The sequence below is a fragment of the Canis lupus genome, chromosome 3, assembly GCF_048164855.1.
Source record: "Canis lupus baileyi chromosome 3, mCanLup2.hap1, whole genome shotgun sequence".
Taxonomy (NCBI): domain Eukaryota; kingdom Metazoa; phylum Chordata; class Mammalia; order Carnivora; family Canidae; genus Canis; species Canis lupus.
The window spans coordinates 87,023,397-87,037,921 of NC_132840.1; the positions used below are offsets into that span (position 1 = coordinate 87,023,397).

Here is a 14,525-nt window from a genome sequence, read left to right on the forward strand (position 1 = left end):
TGTCAGCACTTCGTGGCTGTTGAGGTGATAACACGCGATAACAGGTGGGGTCCCGTTAAAAGGTATTAAAGCATCGGACCGATCCCTAGTTTTGAAGCCCTTGGTCCATCCCGCCTTCTGTACTCAGCCCACAAGGTGGCGTCCCTAAGCTGCAGCAGCTCGCGTCTAGCCACCCGCACGCGTAGGGCTGGGGCCACGGCGTTAGTGGGGCTCAGCGTGGGTCATCCCAGCCTCGAGGATGCTGCAGGGGAAGCGGGAAGCAATCAGCTTATTGCCAGGTGGGGTGGGGGTGAAGGGGGAAGAGGCAGGGCCCTCAAGCCAGGAAGGGAGTGGGAGTATCATGGGCTGTTACTGAGGAATTGCACGCGCACCAGTGACAACTCACATGCACATGCTCCGTAGTTAGCCTGGGGCCACATACTTCATCCCCCGATGTCGTAGGCTGAGCATTTACTCCTTCTCGGTGTGCTCAGGTGGACCGACGTGCTCAAGATCACGTACTGAGTCAGGAAAGAATCAAATCCAGGTGCTGGGGCCGCGGAAGCCCGGGCCCCTTCTAGAGCCCAAGGCAGCCTGTGCGTGGTGAGGTGCGAGCACACATCAGGGGGACACCTGAGCCGAGGTAGGCTCATGGGAGACCCGCTTGCTCGGATGCTCCGGGGGCAGGAAAAGGCTTTAGAGAGGTGATTCTTGGCTCTGGTTCCAGCTCAGAAATACTGGAGGAGATTTTTCTAAGTCTCACAAGCCCACCTCTATGCTCACCTACCTCCGGAGATTCTGATTTTATTTGTCTGGGAGGCTGGGAGCAGAATTTTTTAAAAGCATCTCGGGGAGGGAGGGGTGCAGTGTGCAGCCCAGGTCAGCATCACCGCGTGAGGGGGTCCCACATGGGCCCATCCTTGCCTCCATGTCCCCTTACGTCTTCATCTCCCCAGACTAAGAGTGAAGCTCGGCCCTCACCCATGACCTCATTCCGCAGAGGCACCTTAAACACCACAATGTGCAAACCTGGAGCACCTGTTCCCAAGAACCTAGCAGCCACTCTGCATTTTCTGATGTTCACAAACAGAGAAGCTGCTAAGGGTGAGCGCAAAACAGAGAAAAACACCCAGGCGAACAGCAGTATGTTGTCCCCAGGAGCCTGACTGGTTGCTTGGGCAAAAATCCTGCTGCTCAGATTATTCCTTGGAAGTAGTCAACCCTAAACTTGGTTCCAAATGGATTAGCTCAGAACTCCAAATGAAAATGCGGGGACATTTTAGAAAAGAGTATTTAAGCATAACTCCCCAAACATGAGAGACTCCTAACTCTGGGAAACGAACAAGGGGAGGGAGTGGAAGGGGAAGGGGAGGTGGGCGGAGGGATAGGGTGACTGGGTGATGGGCACTGAGGGGGGCACTCGACGGGATGAGCACTGGATGTTATGCTGTATGTTGGCAAATCGGACTCCAATAAAAAATATACAATCAATCAATCAATAAATAAATAAATAAATATCCCAGGTCAGCAAGCCTGGAGCAGCAAAACTGATTATCCTGCCATAATTAATACATAAATGCATACACTGCGCGTGGTGGGAACGTTTCCCGTCAAGTGGACCAGTCCCTTAGAGCAACAACCCCTACCCCATCCCACTGCAGCCCCGTGTGCAGCATCCACGTACACAGATGACAGGTAACTAACCCGTATTTAGAGGAGACTGAGGCCCAGGAGGAAAGCACACACCCGGCTATGGCCCGCGCAACAGAAATGGCTTGACGGGACCCAACTGACCGCACTGGGCAGCCTGGGCTCCTTCCCGGATGTGGGCACCGATTCAGACATAGGAATTCTAGAGACTTGTCATATCTAATATAATGGAAAGGCACAGAACATTTTTAACCCAACAGCAGATAATTGTAATGAAATGATTCTGGCCAAGAGGGCCCATTTGTAATAATGAATTCAAATCAGATTCATAGAAGCTATAATTCAGCCATAGTGAACACCACCTTCATTTCCCATATCATCTCTCTTCCAAGAAGGCAAAATTACTCAATATTCAAATAATTATTTTTACTTTTCAAGTAGCCCTGTGAAGTAGTTATGAGGAAGATAATATTGCCTCACTTATATAAAATGAGTTTTATCCACGTTCGAGACTTCAGTGTCATCTCTGGCACATCACTTCCTAATGTCCCTCAATGCAATCAAAGACCTATCAAAACAAAACTGATATCTCCAAGGAAGGACACCATCCTTCTCTAAGCCCTGCAATTTCTCACTGGAAAACTCAAACGAGGACCCGGCTTCCTCCACTCCTTTGCTTTTTCTATGAGGTCTCGGGCCTCCTGTGTGACTTCATTCAGGATTTAGAGACAGACTTGAGAGATTTTGATCCGAGGCAGCCACACATTCGAAAAGACTTTCTGCGGCTGGTGGGCCTGGGAAGCATTCAATTTTTTTCGGCACATCCTGCACACTTGATGCATTTAGAACACTAAATTTCCAAACACTGGATTCCCAGGGGAATATCTTTAAGGAGACTGAAGTGTGACCATACTTAAGAATCACAGTCTTTGAAAAAAAAAGAAAAATACAACGCAGAATAAAACATGATATATTTATCTGGGGGTTGAGGCTAAGGATTTCCCGAGAAGCCAGGACTCTCCCTCCGAGTCCTGACAAATAAGTTTTTCATTGTCAGAGGCACACAGCTGTCAGTCAACAAACCAGAGATGCACACAAAACTAGAGAGATTGGAACCCCAGAAAGCTGCGGGACATTCGTATGCTGTTCTAGGAAACCCTGTGACAGGAGTGAAAGCTAAACCTTAAGAAAACCAGAAATTACCAGGAATTCCATGATAAAGGCAAAAAAAAGGGAGAACAAATTACAGGCAAAAGCACCTACAATGGAATCACCCGATAAAAACAAAGACTCAACTAGTAAGAGAGAAGAACACAAGAGGTTAAAAAAAGGGGGGGGGGATATAAAGAGATTAAAATGTGGACAATGTGCTAAATCCCTCTATTTCAGAGCAAATTCTACAAAGGAGGAGAGGCAAAACCAGCACAGACCGTGTTTACTTTTTTAAAAATCAAAGCGTGCAATCAGGTAACAGATAACAGTTATCCTCGCACATGTAAGGATTTTTTCCCCCACAAAGCACAAAAAGCAACTATTCAGCTTTTCCCGTTTTTATTCCCATTCCCATTACCAAGCCCAGCTGCTGAACATTTGAATTGAAGATCATGAAACCAGGCCAGCAGCTAATAAAAAAAAAAAAAAAAAAAAAAAAGGTAGAGCAGAGCTGGCCCTCTGCTGGTGGCATCGTCCCACTGCAGAAAGCAGAAAGCAGAAAGCTGGAGTTAAGTTTCTGCTTTAACTTTCGGGGTCGGCACGGGACAGAAGGTTTGGAAGGTTCGGCAAGGAGGCCTTATCTGGTGCTGGGCCTCTCTGCCCCCAGGACGAGGTTAGGAGATAAAGACAGGTGTGTGCAGCCCCTCACACCTGCCAGCGTTCACCAGCATTTCCTCGTTGAACCTGCGCCGCAGCCCGGGACCGCGTCTAACTTGGAGCCCACGGGTCTGCTGCTGATGTGCATCCCGTAAGTCGGACCTCGGGGAGTGGGCCCCAGAAACTTCCTGAGGCAGCGAGTTAGACGTATGGCACCCGAGTCTGGGACAGGCTGAGGACTGCCCACAGGACCGGGAGGGAGGGTCTCCCCTCCCGCCGTCCCTAACGCTCCTTGTACGCTCTCCTTCCTGGGCCCCTGAGCACCAGCAGACACATCTGTTGAAATCTGTCCTCTTCCTCAAAAGCAGCAGCAGCCAAGAATCTCCCAAAGTGCCCAGAATCCCACCTTAGCTTGGGAAAGAACAGCCAGTGTGTCCCAAAAGGCCCTTCCTTCCTTCCCCAGGACGCGGCTCGTCCAGATAACAGAGAGTTCAACCAGAGGAGCCGAAAGAACAGGAAGGAAGCCCCATCCCCAGCCGTTCCTTGGAGAAGCCGGGCTTCTTGGCTGCAGAATCTGGGACAGCATGTTTTATTTTCCCCATAACCATCAAAGTCATAGACAGGGCAAACGCATTCAGCCTGTGTACACTGCGAGCCAGAGTTAAGCTGGGACGTCCCTGAATCTGTCTCCTAGGACCAGAACTGCCTCATTAAAGGGATAAAAGATGATATCTGCTGAGCTGGTGGAAAGTGGTGGCTGCATTCTTATTAAAGTCTCTGCTGCAGCGGGCCCAGTCCCCAAAGGTTCATATTCCAAGAATCTCCACCCCTCTGCCTGGAGCCTGTAAGTGATTCTCTGTAACTCATTAAGGTAAAACAAAAAGCTTTCTCTTGTGCCTTTTTCCGCACAGGAGTGATGTCCTGGTAGCAAAAGCTTGGCCCGCGCCCGCAAAGACGAAACTGCCCTCATCATTCGTAAGAGGGGTCCCAGGAGCACCGGGCGCTGGACAGGGCCGGCTGGGTCTTGAGCAGACTCACAAGGGGGTGGGGGGCGGCACTTGCAGGGCCTCCCTGGCAGGAGCAAAAGCCACCCCCATGGGGAAGACGGACGACCCGGCGTCCTCTGGACCTTCGGGCCTGCAGGGGGCCACCCCCCCGGAGCGCCCCGTGGAGGCAGGTGAGCCCAGGCTGCAATCACAGGGCGCTGGAGCTGTCACCTGGGAGCCAGGGCAAGAGTGAATCTCGCCGTGTCATCACCGCCCCCCCGACCCGCCCGGGGGATGCGCGAGCCCCAAGCATGGGCCTGGGTGTCCCGCATCGGAGCCCGGGCCTCCCGGGCCACAGCCAGGGACGAGCCCTGGAGGGGGCAGCTGTGCGGCCTGCAGCCCTGCGGCCCCAGGTCAGCCCCAGGCCACCCCCCCGAAGTGCAGCTCCCTACCTGAGGGTGGCGCTCTCCCCCTGCCGGACCGTCACGTTGTCCATGGCTTTGGGGAAGGTGGCATCTCCGCTGCGCACGGGCACTCCTGTGGGCACAAGGAACAGCAGCCTGAGAGACACGACCACGAGGCACTTCCAGGGCAGGAGCAGGTGCCCACAGACCCCCATCCTCGACGGCCGCGGCTTCCCGGGGCTCCGGCGGCGGCGGCGGCGCGGTCCTCGCCCCCCACCCGGGCGGGCGCGCGGCGGGAGGCGCGGGGCGCGGGGGGAGCCCCAGGCCGACCCGGGCGGCGCGGAGGCGAGTCCGGGCTGTGCGCAGCCTCCGGGTGCTCCCGAGATCCTGCCCCAGCTCTGCAGCCCGGCGGAGCCAGGTGCCCCTCCTGCCTCCGAAAGGAGCTTTCCCGGCGCTCCCCTGGGGCGCGGGCGGGGGCGGGCGCGGGGGCGCGGGGAGGGGGGTCAGCGGCCGCCGCCCCTCCTCTGCCTCAGCCTCTGCCTCTGCCTCTGCCTCTGCCTCTGCCTCTGCCTCCGAGGCGCGGCTGGGAGACGCGGCGGGGCGCGTCCTGCGGAGGTCTCGGCACCAAAAGTTTGCAGCCCGGAGGGAGGCGCGAGGCAGGTGTCTGGGCGGCGGAGGTGCCCGCCGGCTGCCGCTCCGCCGACGGGAGGGGGCGTTCCGGAGCCCGCGCGCGCACGGACGGGTCGGGGCCGGCCCGGGGCTCGAACCCGCCGCCCCGAGGCGCCCGAAGTTCCGGCGCCCGGCGGCGCCCTGCGTCCTCACCGCAGCGCGGGCGGCCACTGCCGGCCTCCCCGCCCCGCGCCAGCCCGCCCAGCGCCGCCCGGCCCAGGCTGCGGCCGCTCGGGGAGCGGAGCGCGGCCCCCCCGCCTCCGGGGACGCGGGCGGGACGCGGGGACGCGCGGAGGGCTCGGCGGCCGCCCCCGGGCTGCGCTCCCCCTCCCGGAGCCGCCCCGACGCGCGGGCCCGGCCCGGGTTGTCATGGCAGCGGCGGGGCGGTCAGCGCCGCTCTCCCCTCTCCCCTCTCCCCTCTCCCCGGGCCGCGGCGGGCGGGCGGGGCTCCCGGGGCGCTCCTGGGGCGCGGGGCGCGCCTTAACCCCTGCGGCGCCGCGGCCAGGCGGGCTGCTCCGCAGAGCGGGGGGCGGGGGGGAGGGAGCCCGCGCCACCCCCACCCCACCCCCACCCCGGCAGCCGGGAGGATGCCCCGCCCCTCCGGGGGGGGGCAGATGGCAAAGAGGCGCCCGCATCTGTCCCCCTGCACCTGTCCACCTGCACCTGTCCCCCTGCACTTGACCTCCGCACCTGACCTCCCACACCCGTCTTCCTGCACCCGTCCTCCTGCACCTCACTTCCGCACCTGTCCTCCACACCTCACCTCCTGCACCCGACCTCCTGCACCCGTCCTCCGCACCTGTCCTCCGCACCTGTTCTCCTGCACCCGACTTCCTGCACCCGACCTCCTGCACCTGTCCTCTGCACCCGTCCTCCGCATCCGTCCTCCACACCTGACCTCCGCACCTGTCCTCCTGCACCTGTCCCCCGCACCGGACCTCCTGCACCTGTCCTCCTGCACCTGACCTCCACACCTGTCCTCCACACCTGTCCTCCCGCACTTGTCCTCCCCGTGCCCCGCGCAGGTCGCCAGGCCCCGCCTGTAGAGCTGAGCTTCCCGCCCCTGGAGGCACCTGAGCCGCGTGCACGCGCGTCCCTTTGGCACCTGCCCAACGACGGCCCCGTGGCCAGGCTCCCCCCGGGGCTCTGGAGGAAAGAAGCAGAGCGCTCTCTGCCCCGGGTGCCCCAGCTCGGAGCTGCTCGGCGGTGGACACTTTGTGTCTCCCCCCAACACTGGCAAATATGAGTTTCCTCCTACCACGTCCTCAAGTATCCTTTTTGTAAAAAAAAAAAAAAAAAAAAAGGCAAGAGGTTGGACAAACACTTGGAGAACCTAAAAAGTGTTAGGGTTGATTTTCCCAGACTCCACCTATGGCTTCATGCCCAGAGCACCACGAAGGGGCACCACCGAGCGTGGGGAGGGGGCCTGGGCCCCGGGGGTCCCCCCAAGGCCGGCCCATCGGGTTCTCCCAGTTCTCAACACAGAGCCCCGTCTCTCCTTGGGCCCGTCCTATGGCTTCTCTCCTGTCCCTTCTGCCACAAGCCACCCCACACCTGGCCAAAGCACGGCTTATCCCCCTACATCATGACTTAATGGTCACTCTGCAATTTCCTTCACTGTATTCTTTCTCAGTTCCTCTTGTTAAATTAGGCTGGGCTCTGAACAATGAAATTTAATTCAAAAATAAGCTTTAACTTCTTATTCGTTACTTCAGCCGCTTTAAGGCTACAAAGGCACCCTCCCCGCTCTCTCCCTCATGGGAGACTGAGCGCTCGTACACACGGCTCCGTCCTTCTCCCGTAAAATGGGGAGTCCACGTGCGTGGTTAGGTCTAAAGTTTTTAATGAGAGCATCACACCTCAGGAAGAAAGAATACTTGTCACCAGTCATGCCATGTGTGCTTTATCTCTTTTAATATAGGAAAAAACACACATCACCCCTTTCCAGAAGAGAGAGAGATTAACAAAGACAGGCCCTGGGCAGCACGCACATCCTGAGCTCGTGGGCTATGAGAGCGGGAGGAGAGAAATGCCTGGAAGAGAGGCTCAGGCCTCAGAGAGCAGCCCAACTACTTATTTTGGAACCACCTGCCAGTTTTAATGACACACATCTTTCCTTAAGATGTGAGTGGACCTGGGTTTTCTGTATACACGTTGTGCCTGATCCTCTAAACTCTGAGATGCTCTTATCCATCATCACCAGCCAGGAAAGGCTTTTTTTTTTTTTTTTTTTTTTTTCCCAGTGTTTTAACCTGAGTGAAGCTGAGAATGTGAGGCTGTGCTTGTCATTTCCTTCAGTTACAGGGGTTTGTGTCTTGAGCCCTGGGCGATGGTGGCATGGGGTTGGGTCAGCCTGCCCCATGAGTTACACAGCCCCTGCCCCTTGGTTGCCGTGGGCTCATGTGACATTCCCTCCTCGTGCACCTGTCGGTCCACTCCTAGTGCTCCTCAGGAGATGCACGTGGAGCAGCTGCAAAGTGCTAACTCAGTCTATAAAGGATTGCTTGAAATGGGAAAAGTTATTGGGGTAGAAGTCCAACTGGGAGAAGAACAGAAGGGACAAGAAAATAAGAGTAGCAGAGGTGGGTTGAAGCAACGCATTCTATATTCTTGATAATAAGTAATAAATCTTTCTTTTGAGGAAGGGATAAGTATCTATTTTTTTGGGGGGGGGGGCTGATGCCCCTCAGGTATAAGTATCTGGAGTCCAGAGAACAGAGCCTGTTGTGTCTGTTTTCTTCTAGTAAGCTGGCTTCCTAGTTCAATATTTGTGAGCGACTAAATGACTGAACTCAAGGACTGGCAAGTCAGAGAAATAGCTGCAGAAGTCTAACTTTTACGTTAATCTTTGCCAGCCTATGGTTTTGTGGGGGAGACGTCATTCATGTGTAAGGCTAGGGACCAGTATCCCATTTATAGACTAGAAATCCAAACCAGTTTGGAATGGCAAAGAGAACCGGGGGCGAGGTTCACAATGAGCCAGGACTGAAATGGTTTATACTGGGGATTTTCTAAGGAATGTTTGGTTGAGAACCATGATGGGGAGACTTCCAGTTTAACCCCTTTGGGGCATATATCCACACATATAAAGACAAATTATCTGAGGACAAAGTAAGAGAGCTAAGAACATTGGTTCCAAAGTTGGATTGTCTCTTCGGGTCCTGACTCTTCAACCCTTCAGCTGGGTGACTGGTACCTAACAATACCTATCTCAGGGGGGCTTGGGGGTGTCTTGAAATGTCCCCAAGATTTTGTTTTGAGGTCTGGTATGTGGACAGACACAGAGACAGCTTCCGTGAAAGAAGAGTTGGTTACTTCCTCCCAAGAGGAAGTGCCCTGCAGGGCCACAGGGGGAAGCGGGGGGGGGGGGGGGCGTAGGGGGTCAAGAAGCAGAAGAACCAAGCAAGGTGAGGCAGGGTAGGCAAACTTGAGCAAGCTTAGGATCAGATTGTTTGAGTGATTTTGGCAGGTCCTGGGCTGCGTGGTGGTCTCTAGTGCTCCTGGGGTGAGTTGGGGCAGAGGAAATAGCTCGTGTGTGACCCTTGGATAAAGGAGGCAGTTGGGGATGTGGGCTCTTGATTGGTTTGCCTGCGAAACGCATGCTAAAGACAAGTTGCTTGCCAACTCTAGGAATTAGCTTACCTTGGGGGAAGGGGCAATCCCTCCAGAATTAGAAGCCTCTGAGATGTCAAAACATCATAAAATACAGAAAAATTTTAAGACATGATTAATACAGGGTGGCAATTAATGAGGCGATGTGTGTATCTGCACACTGGAAGCATTTCATAATCATAGATGATGATTATATAACAGAAGTCCCTGTGATAACAACTTGTGACGTGTAAAAAGATATGAGTGAAAGACTGTAAATGCCCCATGTCCAAACTCGAGCTTTGATTCAGATCTACAGATATCTTGATATTCGGTGTGATTTATAATAGAAAAGGCATAGGTGGATTCAATGCAGTGTAATAACTTCAGAAAACTTAGAGCAGGGAGGTGACATGAACTGACTGAGACTTACAAAATGTGGTCGTCACGTAAAGGGTGGTTTGGTATGGCGGGAAACGGAGATTTTCAAGAGTGGAACAGGAAAGAAATGGTGACGGTAGCAACGATGATGGCAAAAAATAGAAACGTAAGGGGCGTGTCTTGGATGTACAGCGTTTAGGACTCTCTGGAAGTTTGGGTGTTGGAATCGAGGAAGATAAAGGGGCTGAGGATGACTCCTGAGTTTGGCTGGTAACTGGGTGGTACCATTACCTGTGACGGTCATGTCTCCGGGAGGACTAGATTTTGAGAAGCAGAAGTTGGAAGAGTGAAGACAAAGCTCCATGAGACAGCTAGCCAGGTGGAGATGTTAGGGTGGCAGTAGGAGAAAGGAGTCTGAGGCTTGCCGTATGGGCTGAGGGCAACACTAGCATCTCATTGAAAACCTTGAAAACCTGCTTCCAAGCTTACTGTTAAGGAAAAAAAAAAAAAGATGGTGAAAGTCTTTTGGGGTGGGGGGCCCATTGTCCCTGGGATCCTCATCCCCGATCTAGCCCCCCTCTGCCTTGTATAGTCGAAGTAATTCCCCTTATCTTTGACTTTGGAACCTACAGCGACTCCACCGATGTCCATTTGTCTCTGAGTGTATTTCCTCCGCTCAGCTCCATCTCAGCTTCTGAGAGTAGATTGGAGGATTGATTTAGAATGAGGCCATGAAGTTATCACTATATTTTGGAAAAACTGCTGCTCACTTACCCTTAATAATAGTCAAATGATCCAGGTTTTTTTTTTTTTTTTTAGTTATGGGTCTACCTAGATCACTTACCAGCTGTGATCTAGGTCAAGTGAAAGCCCCTGTTGTACAGTGTAGGGGCACTAGGACAGGGACACTGGAATCCCATCCCAATACCTCTGCGTGACTTTTCACAATCTCCTTAACTTTTTCGTCCTCCGTTCCCCCATCGGTAAACAGAGGCACAGATAATAATGAGTACACACAGTATTGGTGAGTGTTAAATGAAATACTGCATGTAAAGCAGTCGGCATCCTGCCTGGCACTCAGTAAGCACTCAAGGAATGTCAGTTCCTATTACCTATTGGAAGCCCCTAATTCCCCCAGTGCCACAGGTTTCTTCCCCGAAGTGGTGCTCTGGACAGATAAGCTGTATGGCACCAGGCAGGCAAATTCCCGAGGTGCCTGAAGGTTTTGTACGTGTGTAATATGGGGAAACAGGACGGGTTATCTCTTTGATTTTAAAGAAGAGCCAATTTTAGAGTTAGAAGTCACCTAAAGATCACCTAAGAAGGGATCAAAAGTGGTTATTAATGAGGTTCCGTTTTACCTAGGTGAGGATGGCCATTGGGGAATTGTGGATTCAACAGAAATATCTGAATTTACCTAATGAAATCTGTAACCAGTTGTAAAAGCAATTTCAAACTGTGTGTTATTCATAAATAAAGAAAACTTACAGCTTGTGTTTATCTGGGAAAAGATTGTACCCAGCTGCTCTGTGTGTGCACTAGGAACAAACATAAAGTAAGAAGCCTGTGCACGATGCGGATTTACATTACAGAGCCTGCCTCCATCAGAAAGGACCCAGTGGGGTGCAACGACTGAGGAGGCCTTGTAGCTCGGGGCCCTCAGACGAGGCAGTGTAGTACGCTAGGGATGTTTGCTGGTGATGAGAGAGGTCCTAGAAGGTCCCAGAAACGGGGCCGTCAGTTTCTAGGATCCAGGAAGTTCCAAGGAATGGCAACAGATGCCAGAATGTAGTCGTATGCACGAGACACAGTGGCGTCCTCGGTAAAACCTAGGGCCCTTCTCCCGTGAGCGCTGCCTGTGCGATCAGTGCCAGGGCATGAGGGCCTTCGCTGCCCCTCGTCCCTTTGCACTCTTGCAAATGAGGCACATTATGTCAGATGGTTTTCCTCGTAGGGCCGCTAAGCTGAGGCCAGGATGCAGGTCCGTTGAATCCTACCCTAGTCTCCTCTCATCATAGAGCACTTCGCACCTTTTCCCACACGGCCCCCTCTGCGTGAGCTAGTGAGAGGAACCGACAGCGGGCATGAGTTAAGATGCATGCTCCATAGCCCTGCTCGGCCACTTCTGAGCTCCGTGACCTTGGGCACATGACTTATCATCCCTGAGTTCGTATCTCCTCATCTGTAAACAGGGTTAATAAGAGCGTCTTCAAAGGCCTGCTGCGAGAATTAAGACAGATGACACACTTGGAAGCGCCTGTCACAGTGCCTGGCACAGTGGCAGCCGTCAGTGACAGCGAGCGCTCAAGCCCTCTTCTCTTCTCTCTGCCAAGATGACTGAAACTGACCGAAACAAATAAGACAACAAAAATCGCCCAAGGGATGCACAAAAATAATAAAAGCTAAAATAAGCAAAGCCAACAGGAAGCCATAAGGCATACAAGATTCGCATTATAAAAACATAGGTGAGGTGTTCCCCAGGACTTAGGGAGTGATCTGTTGATAGCTATAAAGCCAATTAATTTATCATCTGCCTTCTTTTACTGTCTTTTTAAAATGTGTGTGTGTGTGTGTGTGTGTGTGCAGGCATGTGCACACACGTATAACTACCTTTCTCCCATTACAGTCGCAAGATCCCAGGACGCCTGGGTGGTTCAGGGGTTGAGCATCTGCCTTTGGTTCAGGTCATGACCCCAAGGTCCAGGGATCCAGTCCCCCATCAGGCTCCCTGTGTGGAGCCTGCTTCTCCCTTTGCCTGTGTCTCTGCCTCTCTCTGTGTCTCTCATGAATAAATAAATAAAATCTTAAAAAAAAAAAAAAAAAGATTTGCAAAGTCCCCAAGAGCAGGATGTTTGTCTTGCTCATCCCAGATTCCTCTACTATGGACTAGACCTTGGCACAGAGTAAATACCAGCAAATGTCTGCTCATAAGAGAACTGCATCCACTATCCATAGTTTGTAGATAGTCAGGGAGGCAGACATCAGAGGCTCCAACCCCGTCGCCTCAAGGGACTCTCTTTACCCCACACTCAATTCTTCCCTGGTCCCCAAACTATTCTAGTCAAGGGCGGGACATGGTAGGGCATGAAACACATTAAACTACCTCCTTCTAGAAAGGATGGAGACTCCTGTGAAGGGACCAATTTCCACAAGACGTACAATAAAATCAGCCTCATTACTTAATAGTCACACCTCATATAGTTCTAGAAACCAAATAACAAAAAGCATTATATTGAGAACTACAAGCCATAAAACATGTTTTTTAAATGCTCAGTAGGAGTTATGATGGTCTTACTCCTCCCTGGTCTCATTCTTGCCTCCACTGTGATAGGTGGAAAATGGATCATTCCACTCAGAATGGAACCGAGGTGTGAAGAAGACAATGCCTGTCAGGGGTCAGTCTGCCTGGCTCTAAATCCAGATCCACCACCCAGGAGCTTGGGACCTTGAGCAACGGGCCAGACTTCTCCGAGGCCAAGTTTCCTCAATGGTTAGGTGAGTAACATTAATGCTATTTTCTATCTTTGAAGAACTGAACAAGTTTTATGTGAAATACCCAGGGGAGGGCTTGGCACATAGAATGCTCAATAAGCAGGATGCTACTTCACCTGGGCTCCATCCTCTTCCTACCAAAATGAATCCGATCTGTTGGTCTTACAGAGGAACTAGAACTTGTGTTTTGCATTACACCCTGGTTACTCACAATCTTGTCTCATTGGCCAATTTATTACATATTGCTCATTTTGTGGACAAGTTCATTCAATCACCCATTATTGTGCTGTGGTTTGGGGCATCCTCTGACCAGTATCAGCAGAACATCTAGGCACTTTGCTGGGCCTGGGGATACAAACAACAAATACTACCTACCCTTGGGTAGTTTATAGTCTAGTAAGGCAAATATCAGATATTGTAGTATACAATATAAGACTTAAAATACAATATGCAAGGATGCCTCACTGTCTCAGAGTTGGACAACATAGATTTGGGGTGTTGGGAACGACATGAGTCCTAAATTCAGTCCTAAAGGCTCAAGTTTTAGGGTTTAGGCTTCCACTTGGTTTCTGATGTCGGCAGCTGAGCAGATAATATTACCAATCAGAGAAATAGCAAGAAGAGTTGACACTGGGAGGAGTGTGATCAATGTAAATGCAGAATGGAAAGTACTGGTGAAACATCCAAGTAAAAATTTCTGTTGACATTGGAATATTTAGGTTTGGAGCCTCAGAAAGAGACAATGTTTACAGTTATAGATTTTGGAATCATCTCTGTAAAAGTGGGAGCTGAAGCCTTGGGTACTAATGAGGTCTGTCAACAAGAGTAGTTGAGTGAGAAGGAATAAAGCATTAGTGTGGACTCTGGGCAACACAAACATTTAAGGGATGAGTGGAAGGACCCATGAAGGCATCTGCCAAGTAACTAGAAAAATAGAAGGGAAATCAGGCCTCAATAGCATCATAGAAATCAAGGAGGAGGCTGATCGGTAAGAAAGGAATAGTTTACAGTGACAAATACTAGAGACTTCAGGTTGCTGAAGGACCAGTCAGGCTCTTGGTCCTGCACCGTGAAAGATGGTGGGACGCCATAGAAACAGTTCCCCACCGGGGCCTTGGCAGTTGGGTGCTGAGCTCGGGTAGGACGGAGGAATACAAGGAGTGGAGAAAGCAGATGTGGCCAGGCCCTCATGCCCACCTGCAAGCAAATGAGAAAAGAGAAAGGGCGGCTCTAACTGGGCAGAGATGTGGGTCTGGGGGAAGCTAGTGTTGTGTTTCGTTTTATTTCGCTTCAGCATGAGAGACTGGAACACGGATATGTGGCGGCGTCTGAAGACTAAGTTCCCCGGAGCTGCCAGAGGCCTATGCTCATCACAACACTTTGTACGTGGCTCATGATTAATAGATGTGTTAGGGTGAATTGTTTCAGGTTAGAAGTTCCATCTATGGACCCACTCAGGGTCGGATCAACCAGCCATTTAAAAATGAACAGTGAAAAAAATAATAAAAATAAAAATGAACAGTGGCCTTCATCATCATCATCATCATCATCATCATCATCATCA

General features: G+C 52.0%; 1 protein-coding gene across 7 annotated transcripts in view; it reads right to left on the bottom strand.

Moving 5' to 3' along the window:
- OPCML (opioid binding protein/cell adhesion molecule like) overlaps positions 1–14,525 on the bottom strand; it is a 1,082,947-nt gene that overhangs the window by 545,361 nt on the left and 523,061 nt on the right. For 2 of the 7 annotated variants that reach the window (XM_072822754.1, XM_072822749.1), the window contains exon 1: positions 4,877–5,106. In XM_072822754.1, the coding sequence (XP_072678855.1) occupies positions 4,877–5,043 (167 nt within the window). In that variant the 5' untranslated portion in view covers positions 5,044–5,106. Of the gene's footprint in view, positions 1–4,876; positions 5,112–14,525 lie in introns of those variants that run through there. The other 5 variants (XM_072822751.1, XM_072822755.1, XM_072822750.1 and 2 more) reach the window with 4 other exon arrangements.